Genomic DNA, 21,647 nt, shown 5'->3' on the forward strand with positions numbered 1-21,647 from the left:
GAAAGACCCAGAAGAAAGGAGGCTTATGAGATGTGATCCCTCCCTGTTTCCTGCTCAACATGTGCCCATTTTATTTCTCCTCACAATTCAAGAAGAGCAGACAATGTGCACCAGTCTCAATTCCGCTGTGGCTGCAGGACAGGGTGGGAGCTCACTGGTGGAACTGTGTTTCAGGTGCGCCTCATCAGGACCAATGTCCCGAATGGAAAGTCCTGTGTCTGAACTGTGCTTCATGCATATACCTCGCATAAGAGACTAAGTGGAAGAGGAAGACCTCAGACTACTGGCCTTAAGCATCATCCCCGGATTCCCTCTTCCACCTCCCAAACAGCATCACTGATGACGTTCTTATGCCTCATTGCTGACCAATCAGACCATCTTAACTGGTAATGAGAGAGCCCCAAACAAGGAAAACCCCAACTGTTTTCTCTTTTTACTAACAGTCCAAGTAAGACACAGGGTTGTGAACACACAAAACCGGAAACTGATAAAGGCATAAAGGTTAGCATAGAAAATAGAGAATAGAATCTCAATACAGAAACTAAACAAAACCAAAAGTTGGCTGGTTAAAAAGATCAGCAAACTGACAAATCTTTACTTAGGCTGACCATAGAAGAGAAAAATCACAAGTTACTACAATGAGAAATGAGAGGACAGAACAACCAATCTTGCAGAACTCAAAAGGCTTCCAATACAATGAACTGTATGTGATCAAATTAGGTAACTTAGATTTCTAGAAATTTCTAGAAGGACAGAAATTACTAAAACCAATTCAAGAAGAAAAAGAAAATATGAATAGACCTATGTTGAGAGATTGCATTAGTTTTCAAAAAAAATTCCCACCAAGAAAAGCCCAGGGCCAGATAATTTCACTGGTAAATTCTATCAAACATTTAAAGGAGAATTAATACCAATTCTCCATAAATGTTTTTAAAAAATAGAAAAGGAACTACTCCAACTTGTTTTATAAGGTCTGGTACCAAAATCAAATATATTACAAAAAAAACTGTAGAACAATATCTTTTATGGATATAAGTATAGAAATCTTCAACAAAATACTAATAGAATCAAGTAATAGAGAAAATTGATTATGTATCACCTCAAATCTGCTTGTAAATAGCTCATCCTGAGGGATCAGCACTTTTGCAGTGAGAGTTTGGGAACTGCTTAAACAGATGATTTACGAAACCAGATAAACACAGTCTGTAAATTAAATGAACTCAGGGTTCAACAAGGCCATGGAAAGGGTAGAGTTAAAACTAAATTAAGGAAAAAACTAGGAATGTACTCCTGTATCGGAGCCACCTACGAAATGCAAACTGAACAAAAAGGTGAGAAGGGAGAGATGCTAGCGGTCCGCTTCGGAGGATTAAGAAGCAGCAGTCTGGAGAAAAGCCACCCAGTCGTTTTCAGATGTCACATGCGGAGTGAGTGTCTAGCCAACCCATCTCTCAGCACTTTCTCCAGGTTTCAGAAGCAGCTGTCTACAGTCCCTCTGCTATTTGTCCACTTCGGTGACGCTAAGGAGGTTTTCCACATTCATTCATGTGTGGTCCCCTTTCCTCCATGTACGGTACAGATCTGGAAAGGTCCCTGCACCTTGTCCCAATTGGACCAAGCAAAGAGAATTCAAGCGTCTGATGGGAGGCTCCTTGCTTCTGCTCCTTCCTATTGCTTCTCCCTCCCCTTTTCTTCTGCCCTGACCTGGGGACACTGAGGCTTGAGAAAAAGCGGCTCCCTGGTCTGTTTTCCCCCAAATTGATCAAATCCTGAATTTAAAACTTAAAAAAAATAAAGATGTTCTAAAGAGACCTTACCTTCTAAGGTGGCAAAATATTTAACTGTCCTTATATGTAGATCAACTTAGAAGATTATTTAAACAAAAATATCAAGGAATTGCTGAAGAAAAGAAAAAAATGTGGGCCAGGGATATAGCTCAGTGGTACAAGCGCCTGCCTGGCAAGCTCAAAGTCCTGAGTTCCTGGTACCAAAAAAAAAAAAAAAATGCTTGCTCTGACTGCAAAGAGCTGTGCTGGGTTCCTATAATAAGTGGAATGAGAATCCCTAGACCAGTGATGGGGAACCTTTTAAAAAATGAGCACCCCAACTGCAACCCAAAACCTACTTATTTATCACAAGGTGCCAACACTGCAACTAAACCTAAAAATCTGATGCCCGGCTGCTGGGACGAGGCTGAGGCAACTTGGCTCATGTGCCACCAGAGAGGCTCTGCTTCCCTGCTGTGGTACAGGCGCCACAGGTTCGTCACCACTGCTAGAGCAACAGTGCAGGCTGAGGGCCGCGGCAGAACACGGAGGAGAGTGCGGGTTTCCGCTTAGAATGTCCCCGAAATGCATATATTTGCTGAAGCTATGAAACGGGATGAGACATCCATTAAACTGGTAAAAAGGCTTGTTCACCTGACTTCCTTCTGCCCGTATACTTTACTTATCCTTGAATACGCCCCCACCCCCATCAACTTCCGTACTTCTCTCCTGAGTAGATTCGGGCTCTGCGAGTGAGGGTGTAGGTTTTGGTGTTTGCTCCTTTCCGGAGAGGATCATCCAGAGGGGACTGGCATGGAGGGTCCTCCAGGGGGTTCCAGTAGCTCTGCTCACACATACCCCGCAGCAAGATCTCCGCCAACTGCCTGGCGATTGTCTGGGAACATAAAGGAGGAGAGGCAGAGCCATGAGTCTATTTTCCATTACTCACTCATTCAGTACATATTTATCAGCCGTCGCTTTGTGCCGGGCACTATTCCAAGACTCACCATTTAATTTTTTTACTTCAATGATGAAAATTATACCAGTTTATGACAAAAAAGAAAAGAAAATATGATACACTAAGATACGTAAACATGTTTTTAAAGGCTCCTGTGCTTGTAGCGCTGCCCTGTCTCTGTTACACCCTGGAACACTAAACATGCTTTATGTCAGAAACAAATGAACTTTGAGCTAAGCCCTTTCCCCAGAGCTCTTATCAATAACAGGTGAACTTCAGATATTTTCATCACCTCCCAATAGATGCCTGCTAAAGCTCAAATCTGGCAAAAAGCCAGACTCGACTTAGCTGATGCCTTGTCTAAAAAACATCTCTTCTTTGACCATATGATGTGCATAGAGAATTTCAGAATGTCCTCCTTCTCAGAGGTGCCAAGAGCCAGTTGCACCCGGCCCACCCTTGGGACCCAGCACCTGAGTGTGGCCTGGGGCTCCTGGGCCAGAGCTCGTGCCAGCCCTGTATGACAAAGAAGGCAAAGAGGGGTGTGACTTCTGATGGGTGTGTATGGCCTCCTCACCCTGACAACCCAGGCACACCTGGATACTGTCTTCTTAAGTTAGTGTAGGTTATTATGTTTTCCCAAACCTTCTCTAACTCCACTGCCAAGAACAGGACTAAAAATGATATATGGAGAGGGGTCTGCGTGGCATGTACTAAGGAGTATTTTACTGATTGATATGTATCAGTACATTTAGCTCACAATCTTCTAGGACTAAGAAAATGAGGGAAAATGCTCTTGAAAACACAAGCACCAAATCCCAGGGTAGTCCTGGGCCTTGTAGTTAGCCAGAGATGGCACAATGAAACTTCAACAAGCAGGGTTTCACATAACACACAAAGAATGTTGCGCTTCCCTAAGAACAAGCCTTTTTAAATAAATATGTTCCAGAAGAGAACATTGCTAGGCTTTCATCCGTGTGAAATCTCTTAACGCTCCCCAAGGAAACTTAAATACAGCCAAATCACTAGCTTGGTGGTTTCTGATAACCACTGGGTAAAGGCAAATTTTCTTGATTATTCCCAAGTAAGACCCACTACCTTTAAATGTCTATAAAAATGTGAAATTAAATGCACTCTGATCATCCCCAACTGAGCCATCTGTAAAGATCTCATAAGAACACAATTTTCAGGACCTAAACAGTTCCTGAGCTGTTTTCTTAAACCTTCCATTATACTTTCATTTTGATCTCATTGCAGTCATAGAAGCTAATGACTTCTGCTGGAAACTTCGACTGACAGAAATACCCTCCACTCACCACAGCTGAGAAGTAAATGTTAAAAGAAAATAAAAAGAGCAGGGAACTTCATTTTCTTGGCTATGTTGCTTATGTTAAGATTCTAAAGGTATAAAAATTTCTTTTTCTTTTTGTCTGTGTGTCCATTATGAGATATTTTAGAGTGCATAATCCAGTGGCATTTAATACCGTGCAACTATCACCATTATCTAGTTCCAGAACATTCTCATCACCCCAAAAGGAAACACGACTCCCTTTAAACAATCACTTCTCATTTTTCCTTCCTCCCAGATCCTGGGAACAATTAAAATGCTTTCTGCCTGGTATGTATTTGCCATTCTTGAACAGTTTTACAGAAATGGACTTATGTAACATGAATCTTTTATGGCTGGCTTCCTTCAGATAATAATGTTTTTGAGATTCATTCATGTTGTGTTTGTTTCAGCACTGTGTCCATTTGTAGGGCCGAATGGCATTCTATTGTATAGCCATACCACATTTTGTTTACCCATTCTTCACCTTGTAGGCATTTGGGTTGTTTCTACCCTTCCTGTTGGAAGTAGCGCAATTACGAACATGTACAGTTTGTGTTTGAACACTTGTTTTCAATTCTTTGGGGTATAAACCTAGGAGCACAACTGAGTATATGTACTTTTACATCTTTCTGTTCTATGGTCCCACACAGACCAAATTTACAAACAATTTTTCCATCTCATAAGAATATCATAAATTTGTGATCATTAGCTACTCTGAAAAGAATCACAAAGTTACTAACTAAGGCTGATGGAAACTGTCTCATGGATGGCATTAGCTGGAGAGGCTTTCTGTGGCCGGCGTGAGCCAAGATCCCAGGGGACAAGGCCTCGGGAGTGCTTCTCCATTACTCTGGGCCAGGAATCACTTGGGAAACTTTAGGAACACAGGATCTCAGGTTCTTCCTAGACTACTGGAATTTCTGAGGTCAGAAGTGGAGACATGTATTTGTTGAAAGTTCCTCAGACAGGTCTGGGGCTACAACTTAGTGACAGAGCTCTCGCTGGTGTGTGCTAAGTCCTAGGGTCATCCCCAGCACACAAAACAAACAAACAAACAAAACACAGAAGTCCCTCAGATAAGTGTGATGCACATTTCCGGTTAAGTGCTCAAGGAATCAGAAACAGTTTAACTTAGGCCACTTGAAGATAATCAGCAGAGAACAAAGTCACACTTGTACCTCAGTGGGACAGAGAGCGGTGACCTCTCTCCTCCTGTTAACACTGGGTGCTGTCAGCGGAAGGACTCCGGACATCACCTCTTCCTTAGGAGCCTCTTCCCTACCCTACAGCTGAGCAACAGGAGAGACCTGGTCCGTTGCTCACATACCTCTATTCAGAATCCTACTTCACAGGATTTTTTAAAAAAATAAAAATACATTGATTTGATAATCATAAACTATAGACAACAGTGGAAGATATTCTCTAATTTAGAAAAATAACATTGAAATAAGTGTCAGATCCCCACAGTGTACTGGGGACACCTGTACCTTTTAATGGGGAAAACCTGTTTGTTTCCACAATATAAAATATTATACAGTATAAAATATTGTAAACATACATAATATATGAGTCAACATATGACATAATGTATATGTAATACTGTATATTGTGTTGTGATATATTGTTATATTATAATATATATTTAAAAGTAGTAATATGAACAACTATTCCATTTGAGTCATTTTGGAAGACTGGAGTTTTCAATATGCTTTTAAAGTAATCATGAAAACATTTGCCAATATAATCAGTTACTTTTCACTGTGCTTTGAGATCTTGGAAGAAGCTATTCATACTAATCAGTCCAGAAGCTTTATATAATGCTGGGATAAATCAATAAGATAAAAAAGATGGTCTGGAAACAATTTTTAATCCATATTCTTGTTGGTTCTTCTGCTTGAAAGAACCCTAAAAACCAAAATGCCTTCTTTGAACATTTGCACATGCAAATGGCATCAGTATATAAATACTGAAGACCAATAGATTTCTTCATGAGGTGTGTGTGTGTGTGTGTGTGTGTGTGTGTGTGTGTGTAAAGGTGCTCATCTTATCTCCATACCAAGATTCTAGGAAAGCGTAGGTTAGCCATCTGGCTAAGTCATGCATCTATACCCTAAAACTTGTAGTTTCATTCCCTGTGACATGAATGTCTTAGCTTTGCTCAACTGAATACTCTGCCAAGCATTTAAAGGATTCTTATTTAACAAAGGAAAGAGAACAGCATGGATGACAAAAGATAAAAGAAGCTGCTATCTTACACATGGGTCATACATCAATTGTGACATGTGGCATTTGCTTAGTTTCCAGTAAGCACCAGGCCTCCACTCAACACTGAAAGGCTATGGCTCTTTGGGGCAAGCTAGAGAAGTTTAATTCATGAATCTCTGGACAGAAGAAAGTGAAAGGGTTAAAAAGGAAAAAAAAAAAAACAAAAACAGAATTTAAGTCAACAGGATAGCCAACCTCTTGACCAACCAGATAATTTAACTCTCTTTCATTTTGCTTCTGAGTATTACAGTCAGTACAATTAATCAAGCAACCAGGACCCTTCAGGGTCTTATCTGCACTGTTCTGTCTAGACTTTGGTATGAATCATAAGCATACAACTAACTTCTTCTGCACTGGCATTTGGGAGTGCCGACATTCTACTTGCTTTGTAGAGTGCAGTTCTTATATTTCAAGGGAAAGCACTGCCAACAAACACACAAAAAGATGCTCGACATCACTGGCCATCAAAGAAACAGAAGTCAAAACCACAATGAGATAGCACTATCCACCCACAATGGCTACAATTAAAAAGATAATAACAAGTGTTGGTTAAGATGTAGAGGAGCAGAGCATGGTACAGCTGCTTTGGGAAACAGTCTGGCAGACCATTGAAATGTATACTTTAAACAGGTGAATTGCTATTTATACACATATATTACATATTTAAATATACAAATATATATATGCATGTATATGTATGAGAGACAAGGGACCTGATGGCCACAGCCAAGTCACTGTTCACACTTACCATTCGCAGGTTTTGTGTTGTTCTTGTTTCCACTGCTCTGAGAATCTCTCTAAATCTTCCAACTCCTCTTGTCAAGTTCCTGCGTGCACACAGAATTTGATAGGGTTTCCATCTGACATGTATTAATATTAAATATTTTACATATTTCGATGCATTTTGTCTGCATGAAAGCTGTTGGCTAGATTCTAAGCAAACAATTATTCTGTACATGTCTATCCCATCCTTGGTTAGCTCTGAAAAATTTGACCTAAGACTGATGATCTTTTGTGCCTTCTAGCCCTACTCAAATTGCCTCAAGAAACTAAAAACCTGAAAATCAGTTCTGAGGCCAAAAGAAGAAGAAAAAGGAAAAAAAGCAAGATCTCCTAAAAGGGTCTACTGTATCTCTAAACTTACAGTGGTTCCAACAGACTGGTACTAACATCTGTATTTTGACTGAAAAAGTAGGTGGCAACACTGGGCAAAGGGTGCAAGAGTATCAGAAGGGCACTGTATGCAGGGCAAAGGCTTCTTGTTGCACATTTATGGGCCGGATAAAGATAAATGGTATGAAAAATGAGCAGGCCACCAAGCAACCACTCTGCATCTTTCAGATTATAAATCACTCCCACGAAATCCATCAAACCAACCTTCTTCCCAACCCTGCACTGACGAAAACAAGTAAAGGGTCAAAGGCCCCTTTCTTTTTCTCTCCTTGGCAGTGCTGGAGATCAAACCCTGGGCCTTGCACATGCGAGGCAAGTACTCCCCCACTGAGCTGTAAACCCAGCCCCAAAGGCCCCTTCTGAGGAAGGATGGTGACAACTGGCACCTGGAGCTTCCTGAGTGTGGTCAGAATATACCTGGTCTCACTGTCCCACACACTCCCTCATTTCATTCTCTAGGGACCTGCTCGTCAATGTATCCAGATCCCGCTTGTCCTCTCTGAACACTGGGCCCAGCCTGGTCAGCTGGGAACTCTTCCTAGCTGGTTCCTTTACCTTGAGTGCTATTGCCACCAATGACATAACTCGGTGATATTTATAACATGCTCGTTAGAACACATCTCAGCTTTCCAAAAGGCTACGGAACAGGTCAGCTGGTGCAGACCTGTCAGCAGCCTCTGTAGGCTGTGGCAGATGCTCTAGGTATTTGGCTCTCTTCTTGGATGGCATTTAAATCACACAAAGGTATTAAATCAAAATGCAGGGTCTGTAAATGACAAGCACTCAGGAGGGCTATTAATCTGTATCTTCCCAGGGCCCTCATTCACAAGATCAGCCCATGACTTTAAGATAATGGTTTACTGGCATAGGCACTCGAATACTCACAGATTCTTCTCACCCACACATATCAGATGGTACCAGATCAGAAGCTTGATGGTGGCATAAGAAAAGAAGCCTGTGCTCAGGACTCCAAGCAACACTAATGCAATCTAAAGGACGTGAATAAAAATTTGGTAACAGGCCCTGGGACATCTACTCTGCTTTCTCTTCATTCGTTTTTATGGTATCCCTGTTCACAGGCAACAAAGTACATTTCCTTTGGACTGCAGCTCTGTTCTCTTAAGTAACACAGGGGTAAAGAAATAGCTATAACTAAAAAAGGGATGAGCATGGCTGTGATAGTCTAATTTTGTTTCAGAATCACTGATTAAGCTCCCAGTATGTACAAAAGGCACAGCGCTTTATGCGTGGTGTGAAATCAGGGTGTGTGTTAGTCAATATTACTGGAGACCCTGAAAAGAGGCTACATTACTAGGGTGGAAATTCGGCCTTGAATAAGCAATATCAAGCTAAATATTGTATGTAACTCAGTAAAGGATACAAATAGGAATCGGCCATTCAGAACATCTCCCATGCCCTCCCTGCAGAATGAGCTATTTATACATTAGAAAAGCACAGAATTTTCTAGCTATAAATGATCCAACACAGTAGAGCTCACACAGAAGGAAAAGGGCCTGCTCAGTTCCAAAACCTGGCAAGAGATCGAGCTGGGAGCACTCCACCATATTCTATTACCTCCTTGGGTAAAAGAAATATAAGCTCTAACTCAGAAATGTAACTCTAGAGGAAAGAACAAATACGAATCCAAGAGCTCGGGTGTGTATGTTTTGTGCTATTAACATGCATATTATCTAAGAGGGAGACATATAACATAAATCCTGTACATTCCAGGGATGACAGTTAATGAGATGTCCCTAGGTACTGGTTCAAAACTGGAAAGAAAACCTGTTGGCCCAGGTGAAGAAGTCGGGTGCCTGAGGGTAATGCCCCCAGCTGCCTAAAGAGATAAATAAATGATGGGCAGAGAAATCCAACTCCCCTTCAAGGCTCCAGATGGCTTCTCCCATGCAGGACCGAGGCCCTCTGGTGGAGAAATGGCAGAAGTCTCTGAGACCAAAGGGTGCTTGCTGCACATGATCAGGCAAAACCAGCAGCCGGGTGCCTGTTCCCAAGGAAGCCTTTGCAGAAAACGCAAGCTTTCCTCAAACTCTTTCTAGCTTATTCCTGGATAGAGTTTAGGATTCAGAATCCAATCCTTCTTCAAGCTGGGAAGAATCCCGCTTCTAAACACAGAGAGCACAGTAGGCACAGAATGGAGAAGGCCCACAGCTGTGCCCTATTCAAATGTATGCAGCTCCCTAAGACAGCCGGAAAGGGCCACACAAGCCCCAATGCAAAGACACACAATTCTAAGCAAATCCTGTACCACTCAGACGTTTTAAAATTACATAATGTGAACCAATCACGTTTACTGTTGCCTCTAACAGCAGGAAGAGAGATGGATAACCATGATAGGAACAACAACGACAAAGAGGAAAACAGTTTGCAAGAATTGTATTTGATATTATATTCACCCAATTTGAGCAAAATAAAATCACATAATTGCTTCACAGCTCTAAGCTATTAGTTTGTTCTTAAACGCTAAGATCCATGAACTATCTAGAATAAACTGCTAGTTAAAATCTCCACTCTAAAATGAAGACAAGAGAGCCAAGGAATTTCCCTGGCTTTGAGGGCTTCCACAGACCCTTGATATGAGGTCATTTATTCCATTTCAACACCCTTGCCTGAGACAGGGCGATGATGTCAGCATTCATTATGGTAAATCTGTCTCACAAGGAATGTTCTAGCCAGCACTCGAGCAGCGGGCACTCTGGCAGGCTGTCAGAGCTGGGGGTTCATCTTCTGTGCTCTGCTCCGGCAAGCTTCCTGAGTGGGGTGCGCTTCCCTCCAGGTGGGCCGCTTCCCAACAGCTTGCTTATGACCAAAGGGGGAGGGGCCTGCGAGTCCCCTGATGCCAGCTGCTTGCTCAGCCTGACAGGCAAGCAGAACCCTGTGTCCACTCACTCACATCCGTGCTGTGCCAGCCCGTCAGGGAGACTCAGGCCAGCATCCCTCGCCTTGCTCTCGGCGAAACCCTCGTTTGTCCTCTACCAGCAAAGTCTACCGCTTTCCATGCGGACACCTTCTGTTCTGCCCTTGACCTGCTTCTGTCCTTTTCTTTCTCCATCTCTTTTCTATATGCTTCATCCTCCTTCTCCATCTCTTCCTTCCGAGGCTTGTCTGGCTGACCCTTTAGGTCAGTATAAACCACAACTTCCTGAAGGTCAGTGCCAGCCCCAAGGGCCACGGGGACCCCAGGGAGAGGGCAGACTTCCCTGTATTTGACCCTCTGTCTCAACTGTCCATCCATGGGACAAGCCTTGGTTCCCCTCGGGCCCTGCAGCAGCATTTTTCAAGGCTGTTCTCCAAATTCACATTCAAGCCTATAGCAGCACTCAGTGTCGTCCTGTTGTCCTGTTTTATGACCCTGAAGAGTCTCAGCTCTTTGAGATTGTCTCCTGTCCCTCCACACTGTCATACCACAGGAGAAATGCTCTCAGGAAGGAAGCCACGCTCCGGCATCAACATCACAATGGCAAACCAAGGTGGGGAGAAACCTTTCCAGCCTGTGATGGAGCAGTTCAATGCCAACCTCAACATATTTTTCTATCATTTCTCCTTTCGTTTTTGAGAGGACAAAGATGGCATAAGACAATTCTCTTCAACATGTCCTTCTAAATATTCTGCTCACCTCCAAGTCTGACCCAGGCCATCAATACATTTAAATTCAGTATCATCTGCATTTGTCGTGTAAACTCAAAACTGTGATGTCAATGAAAGACTTGCAAATTGCTACATGCCAAATTCCTGGGTGATAAAGAACAGGTAGCCTGAGTAAATCCGATGTCTTTCCTGGCTGAGAATTCTATAACTAAAAATCAGTGGCAGAAGGAGTCAGCACATAGATCTCTGAGAGCAAATATGTTGTTTGGCTTTTTCCAGGTTCCTTCTTACTAATGGTACTTCTAGAACATTTAAGCAGCTGGTGATTTTAATAATCATTAAGCAACGTTTCCTGTCAGGTTCCTGGCTGGTTCCTGAGAACACAATGGGAAACAGGGGACGCTGCCCCTCCTCAGGGGGCTGAGGTGGCTTCCCATACCCACTAAAATGGAAGTGCCTTTAAGACAAAGAGCTCTGTCTCCCTCACTGCCATATCCCCAGCCCTTCAAACAGAGCCTGGCCAATTAGCGTGTGCTGAAGGAATGAGTCAGACCCACTCTGGGCTAAACGAACCAAGAGCACAGGGATACATTTTCTACCTGCCTCTTATCTTCGTCTTTCTCACTGAGCATGGATCGGCAGGCAGCAGAGCTATGTACTCTCTTAACTAGAAAACATCAGTGGTGTCCTTGTCGTGTAGGAGCAAACAGAGCTGTCCTCCTGGGCCAAGTGACAAGCCTGGGTGTGCCTGGTCTAATAGTTTTAGAGAGCTGCAAGGATAATGAGGGTTTCAAGATAAAGAAAAAGAAAACCTTCCAGGTATTTCAGGAAAGGCCTCCTGAGCTTGTGCTTCCAGATGTTCCTCTCCCTGTCTGCAGCGTTCCGGGACTGTGTCACCCTTCAGGACCCAGGGCCAAGGCTGCTCTTGGAGACTCTCTTAGCTTCTTAAATGCTCCTACAAGGCTGCACACATCTCGAGCTGTGACAGTACTCACCACAGATTTTCACTGGTTTCTATATCTACCCACGTGGACCCCACCAGGCACCCCATGACAGTAAGCTAGATACCCCAAAGAAAGAAAAGAGTGAGCACAGCTCGTATTCTGCAACCTCTACCCGCATCTCCTTGCTGCAGAGAGTTTTTGTGATTGCCAGAGGACAACTGAAGCAGATTCTTCTATGGCATCATCATCTGGACTCTGTCCCTACTCACAATCCCTCTAGGTCAACAGCTCTGGGTTCCTGAGCTTGAGAACTGCTTCTCCTTCATTTATGTAACCCTTAGTATCCATTTTGAAAAAGTTTGAAATCAAAACCAGATATCCAGATCTGGAAAGTGGAAGGAGAAAAAGACATCCTTCACAGTCCAGAAGGATAGTTCTGGCCGGCTGTCAGGGAGCTGTCTTTCCCAGAATGGATTCCAGCGTCTCCCTGTGTGCACACTGCGCCTGGTATCCAATGACATGCATTTGTGAAGACAGATGGCTTGCTGCATTCAGGGGCCAGGGATCAAACCCACAACCTTGGCCTCATTAGCAAAGGACTCTGAGCAATGGAGCAAGCCAGCTGCAGCCCAGATATAGAGGCAGAGGGTGTGACAACCATCCTCCCTGGGATGTGAACAAGCAGGCGAAGCTTCCGGAGGTCTCATTTCAAACCTAATGAGAGTTGTACTAGGCTTAACAACATTTTTTGGATTACTTCAGCAACTAAGGCTTCCTCATGACAAAAGCAGAGTGAATTACACATTTGGTCAACCGGCCAGGCAGCAAACAGTACACCGAGCAGGTGCCACGTATCGGGCGGCATAATAGGTAGCAGGGACACAAAGTCAAACAAGTCATAGAGTGGTTTCTAGGAGTACACATTTAATGGGCCAGGACAGGAACATAAACAAGTCCTTTTGACGGGCATGCACAGAACCTATAACTGCAAGTGAGCAAACTGCTCTAAGAGCTGGAGAGAGTTGAAAGAACAACTCACTCTTCTCCCAGCTCACTGCAGTCAAAGAATATCAATCTTCATACAGTATTATATACTTGGAAAAGGGAGTGGAGGGAGGGAGGGAAAGAGTAGGGGAGAGAGAAAGAGAAAGAGAGAGAATGAGAATGTGAATCAACTATACACCAGCCAGGAGTCCGGCACGGGGAGTACAGCAGTCTGTCAACAAACAGTCTCCCTCATTAACTTGTATTTTAATGCTGCTCCGTTTAACACCAGAAGCCCACCAGTGTCCAGTACATACTTGGATTTTTCAGTCCAATATTACCTTTACTTTTCTAGTACTGGATATTGAACCCAGGGCCTCACCCATGCTAGGCAAGAAGCTACACCCCCAGCCCTTTCAAATTTTTTAAATTTTCAGACAGAGTCTCCTTAGTTGCCCAGGCTGGGGTAGAACTTGCAATCCTCCTACCTCATCCTCCAGAGTAGCTAAGATTTCAGGCACGTGCCACCATGCCACCATGCCAGGCAAACAGTACTTTTAGGAACTAAATAACATATATCTATCGTGTAAGAGTTGGCCTTCAAGTATTCACCATGGAATCCATACGTTTATCTATAAACTTCAACTCTGACTCTGGAGCCAGACCACGTGGGTTCAAGCAAAGCTTCACCATTTAGTGACTGTTCACCTCAGGCATTTGCCTGTGCCTCTGTTCCCTTATGTATAAAATGGAAATAACAACTGTACTACCTCATGGATTTGCCATAAGAAGTAAATGAGTCAATACATGTAGGAAGTACTGCTTGAGCATTTGCATTATTAAGGCCACAATTCCAAAAACCCCGCCATTGCTCAGAAAACTTTTAGAATTCTGGAATCCACCTTCCAGTCAATTTACAATACATGAAAGCCTACTTTCCTTCTTTAGAATCATTTAATTTTGAATAAAAAAATGGTACACCCCAGTCTGATCACTCATTCACTCTGCCATTTGTTGAAAGTCTCCCTGTCCCACGGATACAGCTACCTAATTCACAGGTTTGGCCCACAAAGCAAAAGACAACAACAAATATAGGTGAGGACTGCAAAAAACTTCTCCTGGGAGATGATGACATCTCAGAGACTGGGGCCCTTGGGGAGGAGGCAGCGACTCTGCCACAGGCTACACACAAGGGCAGCGCTGAGCAAGCGGGGAACTGAGGGAGGGTGGCAGGTGACTTCTCCTTGTGTCATCTCAGTGGGCACACATAACAACTGGACAGTGTCTGAATTAATCAAAAAAGGGCCAGACCGAACTAAACACTGGGAACTTGGGTGGTGAACTGCCAAAGGTTGATGATCCTATATAATGCAGAGCTGGAAGAAGAGCTCAGCGTGCACATCATTTACTGGGGGCTGAGCAGGGTGAGTACAAGAAGTACAAGACACACATTTAGCTGGCAGCAGGGCTGAGACCCCAACAAGCCTGCCTCATAAGATAGGGCTTAGCCAATCACACGGAACACTGATGTGCACCAGGTGAGTGTAGCATTCATTGTAAAAGGCAATGAAGCCTGGAACAATGGTGTACCCCTGTAATCCCACCTCCTCAGGTGGGTAACGCTGGAGTACCACAAGGTTTGAGGCCTTAACAAAGGAGGACCTGTCTCCAAAAAAAAATTTTTAAGGGCTGAGGCTATAGCTCAGTGGTACGGTGGCTCTGGATTTGATCCCCAGCACCTCAGTACCGCTGGAAAGAAAAAGGGGGCAATGATAACGTCGAAGAAAGACAGTCTAGAAGGAGAAGAGAGAAATGTTGTTCTAACAATATGACTTCAAACATTTATCAATTCCAAGCAGCAAAGTCACATTGAAAAAGGACTTCCGGCCATTCTGTTCATCCAGTCCCTTGGGCTGTGGAGAGGGAGAAAGGCAGGAAGGAAGCCAAGAGAGAAAAGTCCTCCCAAACGTACCACAAGCCCTTGAGCTGCAAGTTTAAGTGCAAGCATAGGAGTACAATATTCACTTCCATTTCAATTAGCAGGAACAGGAGAATTGCATTTCCAAATCAACTCTGGGCACGATATTTCAAAACTATGACAAGTGGGAAAAAATCCAAGGGAAGTGTTTGAAAGAAGAAAGGCCTTAAGCATACAGGAGTCAGTGGCCCAGATGGCTTTAGGAGTTGAACAGATACCACGTAGGACGAAGAGGGGCCACCAGAGGATGAGAAGATGGCACCTTGAAGGCCCTGCTCCAGGCAGCCCACCGGTACTCAGTGCAAAACCACTAGGGAGGGGAAGATCTTTTGTCATTAAATGAGTAAACACAAACCTCCACTATTCTCCCTGAGGGAAACCAAGGCGACAGCACTGTTTGGTTGGAGGCAGCACAGTGCCCTGGGGGATTCTCACACATTCCTCTGAATTGTGCCAGATAACTCGCAGGGCCTGGGAAAGCCTAATAATTTGGGGATACAGAAGAAGAAGGGGGCAAAGGCCGAGGATGATCCTGAGAAGAGGAAGGGCAGGAAGGGAGAGCGGAATGTGGGACGTCTGGAAACACTGCAGAGGGAGTAAGTACCGGATACGAGGCAAACACCGAGAAGGGCAGGAAAGAGTCGTTTCACCTTGCCTTTTCCTCATCTATGAAATGGGACGAATGCCACCATCTGATGCTGCATGCGACGGCACCTGGAAAGCTCCTGACCTGCTGCTCAAAACATGTCACTCCCCATACTCCCCAGCCATTTGCTACCTCCCACCACTCGCCATCTGGTCCTTCTTGCACATACAAACATTTATTGGGCAGAAGCCAAAGCAGCCACTGGTATGTTTGGAAACCTTTGGTTTAATAGAGAACAGCACAAAATCAGAAATGATTTCTTTTATACATTGTGTCATGATTTCCCTCTCAAGTGTAGTTCTATACATGAGAAACCAGAGGTTCAAGAAGACTGGGGTACCATAATCATGGTCATTCAGCCTACAAACTGAAGGGCTGAGGTCTGAATCCAGGTCCAATCTATTTCAAGTGCCCAGAAAAGCTGACGATGATCCCTGTCATGCAGAAGCCTGCAAACAAACTGGAAAATGTGGCTGACTCCCCAAACACAACCAAATGCATCACAGAGGCAGGAGAGCAGCAAGGAACGGTCCAGGGCAGCAAAGGCCACCGCAGTTGCTGTGTCTGGCCACACCCAGTCCACAGGAGGAGACCCTTGGGGTCGGTGACCAAGGGAGAACAGAGAACTTCTGTTGAGAGCTTCAGCTTCAAGCAGAAGCAGAACTTGGGAGAAAGACAGCACGAGATGGAGAGGCCAATGCTGACAACATGATGACAGTGTAGAAGCAGGTCTGTTCATGTGTCATCAGGACAACCTTCTAGTAAGTTCTCCCATCATACAGTGCCTCATTTATTCAGTTCTTCCCAGGTGGGCTCCATGATCACTCCAGACCACAAGCTCAGGTTTCCCTGGGCACTATCTATAGAAGAAAGGCTTTGCTAAGCACCAAGTGGGGCAATCTGTGACAGAATATTTTGTTTGCTTAGGGGAACGAGCAATTTTCCAGCCCCTCTAAACCATCCAGAAGAGCTGTTATTTATTCAGACTTTGGCTCCTCCAGAACAGAGACAGGGCTCCCACACACTGGGAAGAAGCAGACCCAGCTGCACCCTACCACACAGGCTGCTGTAAGGACACCATCAGGTAACAGTCACCGCTCAGGGACTGCTGGCCACCACCATCTCCTTCTCAGATGCCACTAACTCCTCCCATGCCCCAACCCATTCTTCCAGATGGTTTCCCACCCACCTACTGAGGCAGGCAGGAACTCACCACGCTTAACTAAGAGAGAGAGAGAAAGTGGGCCCCGAAGGGGAAGGGAGAGGCTGCTCACAGCTCAGCAGTGAGAGGCTGAGCCAGTCTTGACTCCCACCTCTAGGGACCCCTGCCCTGCCCTCTGCTGGGCAGTGTTCCAGCCTATCTTTTATTGGTCCTTTAATTCTTTTCTAATCTTTTTACTGTGTAAATACAGATACAGCAAGTCATATAAGGGGATTATTACAGGACAAATACCCTTGGAACCCCTGTCTAGGTAAGACCAAGAAACAAGCTACTCATGCTATCCCAAACAGGCCTCTCCACCCAAAAGTGACGACTACCCTGACTTTTGTAACCATTGCTTCCTTACTTTGCTTTATAGTTTACTCACTCAAGTATACATCCTTACACTATACGTTAGTTTTGTCCAATTTTACTTTTTAGGTGAAGATTCTTCAAAATCTCTTAATTTACATTTCCCTTCTCTTTCTTTTCCTTACAAGTGAACTGCTACAGAATCTGACCCATTTGAACTGTACAGTTCCCCCGAGCCAGAAAACTGCACGCTCATGGTCCATTCCTCTGTTCTCTCTATGCCCCGCAATTTGGCAGCTGGACCCCAAGGCCTCATCATTGCAGGTCTGATCACGTTGGCAGGGCGCTGGCAGGCTGCGCTCCTGTCCTGGTGTGAGGCACGCTCGGTGCTCGGGGTTTAGACGTAGGGATCCCCTGGGACTGACAAGCAGTGAGGTTCTACTCCTCTCAGTGTGCTTTTGCTTGTGACCCGGAATACTTTCATAAGGAGATGTTTTCCTTCTTTTACTATTTGGCTTTCCAGTGGCTCAGTGCATACAGTAAAATATTTCATTGTTTCCACTTACTTAGTTTTCAAGATACTGAATTAGAAGTCATGAATTTAAATGTATCTGATGAGTCTATTGCAATTTGTATTCTTCTTCAAATTTAAATTGCTCCATATTTCGTCTGAGTCCCTTTAATGTGACTTAGGAATCTTTGTTAGTTTACTTGCTCTCTGGATGTACAGAAAGATGTTCCAGAATCATTGCATATATTCCTGTCCCAACACTGCAATGAAGTTTTCTCATTGTAATATGACATCTCCAGATCACAGTCTAGTAGATAAGGATGTTCACTGCTCATGGATCAGTGACCCCGTGGCCTGTCCCTCTCTCTCTCTCTCTCCCTCTCTCTCTCTCTCTCTCTCTCAGACACACACACACACACACACACACACACACACACATACACGTAATGATTTTGTATTGCTGTTTCTAATTCAATCATTCAAATTTGGGACTACAATTCTTTCTTGGCTATTTTTGCATTTCTCCCATACCAAGAATCCTGGTTCTCAGCAACATAGCAGATGATAGGATTAGAACACAATATAACTATTCAACTGCCTTATTCCATGTTATACCAGAAAGTTTCATAATAACAATACTGCTATTACCACCATTAACTATGTTTTTGCATGTCTCAGCATTTTCCTTCCATTTTTACTTAGTATATGTATTTCCATTTCGTTTTGTAGCTGAGGCATGCAAGGAAACAGAAAGTATGGCCCATGCTCAGAGAAGAACAGAGTTGATGAGCCTGCTCCAAAATGGGCCCACAGGATGGACTTCAAAGAAACTAATGTAAGGATGATCAAAGAATTAATGGAAATTATCTTTAAAGATTAAAAGAAAGTAAGATGACAGTAATTCAACAAACAGGGCCTCTCAATAGACGAATAAAAACTAAGAAAATAAACAAAATGGTGACTATAGTTGAAAAGTATCACACTGAAATGAAAAGTTCCCTAAATGGGCTTAATAGCAGCTTTGAGATGGCAGAAAAATCACTTGCCTTAAAGATAGATAAATAAGAATTATCTAATCTGCAGAAAAAAAAGACTAATGAAAAATGAACAGAGACATGGAAGAAAAAAATCCCTGAAAGATAAAGGCAAACCAAATCTTGAAAGCAACAACCCTAAAACAATCACATAACAATAAGATTGACAGTGACTTTTTATCAGATATCAGGGGAGGACATACACAAGGTGCTAAAAGAAAAAATAAAAACCAAGATGCTACATCTAATTTCCGTGTTTTTTTTTGTTTTTGTTTTTGTTTTTTTTTTTGGTTTTTCTCTGGTACTGGGAACCGAACTCACGACCTTGCGCTTGCCAGGCAGGCGCTTTGCCACTGAGCTAAATCCCCAGCCCCAAGATGCTATATCTAATAAAAATATTTATTTATGTCTATAATCTGAGTTACTTGGGGGGCTGAGGCAAGAGGATCACAAGTTCGAGGCCAGCCTGGGCCATTAAGCAAGACTCTGTCTCATTTAAAATAAAATTTAAAAATGGCTGGAGGGGCTGGGGATTTAGCTCAGTGGCAAAAGTGCCTGCCTGGCAAGTGCAAGGTCATGAGTTCGGTTCCCAGTACCGGAGGGGAAAAAAAAAAAAATGGCTGGAGATGTAGCTCAGTGGCAGAGCACTTGTCTAGCACGGGCCTGGGCTCAATCTCCAGGACTAGAGGGAAGAAAAAGAAATAAAAATAATGAAAATAAAGGAATTCCTGGGTAAAGAAAAGTGAGAAAACCTAGAGTTAACAGATTTGCCCAACACAAAATTTTAAGTAGTCTTTCAGGATATAAGGAAATGACATCAGATGGTGATATGAATCCACAGAAATAAATTAATAACAGCACCTGGACTGTCAATATGTGGGTAAATATAAAAGACTATTGAAGCTTTTATATCTTTGTAAATGTTCTATTTAAAAAGATATATGTATATATAGGAAAAATTAGTGTGCTGCATTGTTGTAATTTTAACATAAAGACATTAATAGCACAAAGAAGGGAGGAAATGAAGCTATATGGGAGTAAAGTTGCTTTACTTTCCTGAATTAAGTCAGTATTACCCAGAAATAGATTGTGATAATTTAAGATGTATGTTTTAATCCATAGAGGAAACAGCAAAAAACATTTTTTAAACTAAAAAAAAATTAAAAAGTTAAAGCAGTATACTGAAAAGTAGTTTTTAACACAAGAAGTTAATAGAGCAGGAAGAAAGCATCAAAAAACATATGAGAAACAAAACGCAAGAGTAGATCTAAACCCAGGCATACCAATAGTTATGTCAACTGCATATAATGAAGTATTTCATTCAAAAGACAAAAATTCTATGAGGAAAAAAGCAACATCCAAATATAGGTAAGAGACTGAAAGATAATTTAATTCAAAGACATACGTAGGTTGAAAGTCAAAGGACATCAAAGTTAGAGTAACTGTAAACAGCTACCTTAATAGCAGGTAAAATAGATTTCAAGTCAAGAAATATTACTAGACACAGGAGATATCTATCAAAAACTTACAGCTAACATCATCCTTAACGATGAAAGACTGAATAGATTCTTGCTTAGCTCAGGAACAGGATAAGAACTTCGGCTCTTAGCACCTCTGTTCAACCTTGGGTGGGGGGATTTTAAGGCACTAAAGAGAAGTGAAGGCATTGGAACTGGAAGGAAGAAATGCAACTTTACCCCAGACACATGATCCTGTATGTAGAAATCCTAATTGATTACAAATTTTAAGAACTAAGTGATGAGATTAGCAGGGTTACAATATACAACACCCTTATAAAAACCAACAACATTTCTACATAATAATAAAGAATAATTTGAAAATAAAATTAAGGAAACAAATCTATTTACCATAGCATGAAAATGAACCAAACAGAAGTAAATTGAAGAGAACAGCCAAACCTGTGCAATGAAAGTTATAAAATGAAATTATTTTTGAGAGAAATCAAAGTCAATCTAAATAGAGAGACACTGGATTGAAAGATTTATAATTCTCCTCAAATTGAGCTTCACTCTACTCTTCATCAAATTATTGTCAGATTTTTCAGGGGAGAAACTGGCAAGCTGATTCTAAAATTTATACAGAAATATCAAAAACTGACCAGATATCAAAAATTAGTAAAAACGATTTTGAAAATGAAAAAATTTTATTCTACTTAATTTATACTACTTAATTTATCCTACTTATTTAAGTAGGATTTATACTACTTAATTTCAAAACTTACTATAAACCTACAATATTTAAGACACTATGGTATTGGCTTAAGAATAGACATGTATATCAATGAAAAAATAGACTCCAGAAATAAACCTTCACATTTTTATTCAATTAATTTATTTTTATTCAATTATAAAAGCAATTAATGGGAAAAGAGCAGATTTTTCAATAAATGGAACTTGAACTACCAGTTATCTATAGGCAAAAATATTAACTTCAATCCTTACTTCACACCATATATAAATATTAACTCAAAATAGAGTAAAAACCTAAATATAAAAGCTAAATGTATAAAAACTTCTCAAATAAAATAGGAAACTCTCTCTGCCTGAGAGTAGGCAAAAAAATTTTTAGATATAACATTAAATGAATAATCTGTAAAAAGAAAAACTGATAAATTAGATTTCATTAAAATGAAAAGCTTTTAGATGACACCATTTAAAAAATGAAAATATAGGCCAGACATGGAAACACTTGTTTATACTGTAATCTCAGCACTCTGGGAGAATGAGCCAGGACGATCACAAGTTTAAGCCCAGTTTGGGCAATTTAGTGAGACCCTATCTCAAAATAAAAAATAAAGAAGGGCTAGGGGTATAACTCTGTGAGAAGGGCCCTGGTTTCAATCCCCAGCATGGGTAGGAAGAAGGAAAGAAGGAAGGAAGGAAGGAAGGAAGGAAGGAAGGAAGGAAGGAAGGAAGGAA

General features: G+C 42.3%; 1 protein-coding gene across 5 annotated transcripts in view; it reads right to left on the reverse strand.

Moving 5' to 3' along the window:
* The window catches only part of Ttc7b (tetratricopeptide repeat domain 7B), a 218,646-nt gene that overhangs the window by 129,548 nt on the left and 67,451 nt on the right, over positions 1–21,647 (reverse strand). For all 5 annotated transcript variants that reach the window (XM_005390284.1, XM_013517240.1, XM_013517239.1 and 2 more), the window contains 2 exons: positions 7,068–7,146; positions 2,489–2,661 (listed from right to left, as the gene is read on the reverse strand). In XM_005390284.1, coding sequence (XP_005390341.1) covers positions 2,489–2,661; positions 7,068–7,146 — 252 coding nt within the window. The remainder of the gene's footprint in view (positions 1–2,488; positions 2,662–7,067; positions 7,147–21,647) is intronic.

Source organism: Chinchilla lanigera, unplaced genomic scaffold, assembly GCF_000276665.1.
Source record: "Chinchilla lanigera isolate Chin_1 unplaced genomic scaffold, ChiLan1.0 scaffold00037, whole genome shotgun sequence".
Classification (NCBI taxonomy): Eukaryota; Metazoa; Chordata; class Mammalia; order Rodentia; family Chinchillidae; genus Chinchilla; species Chinchilla lanigera.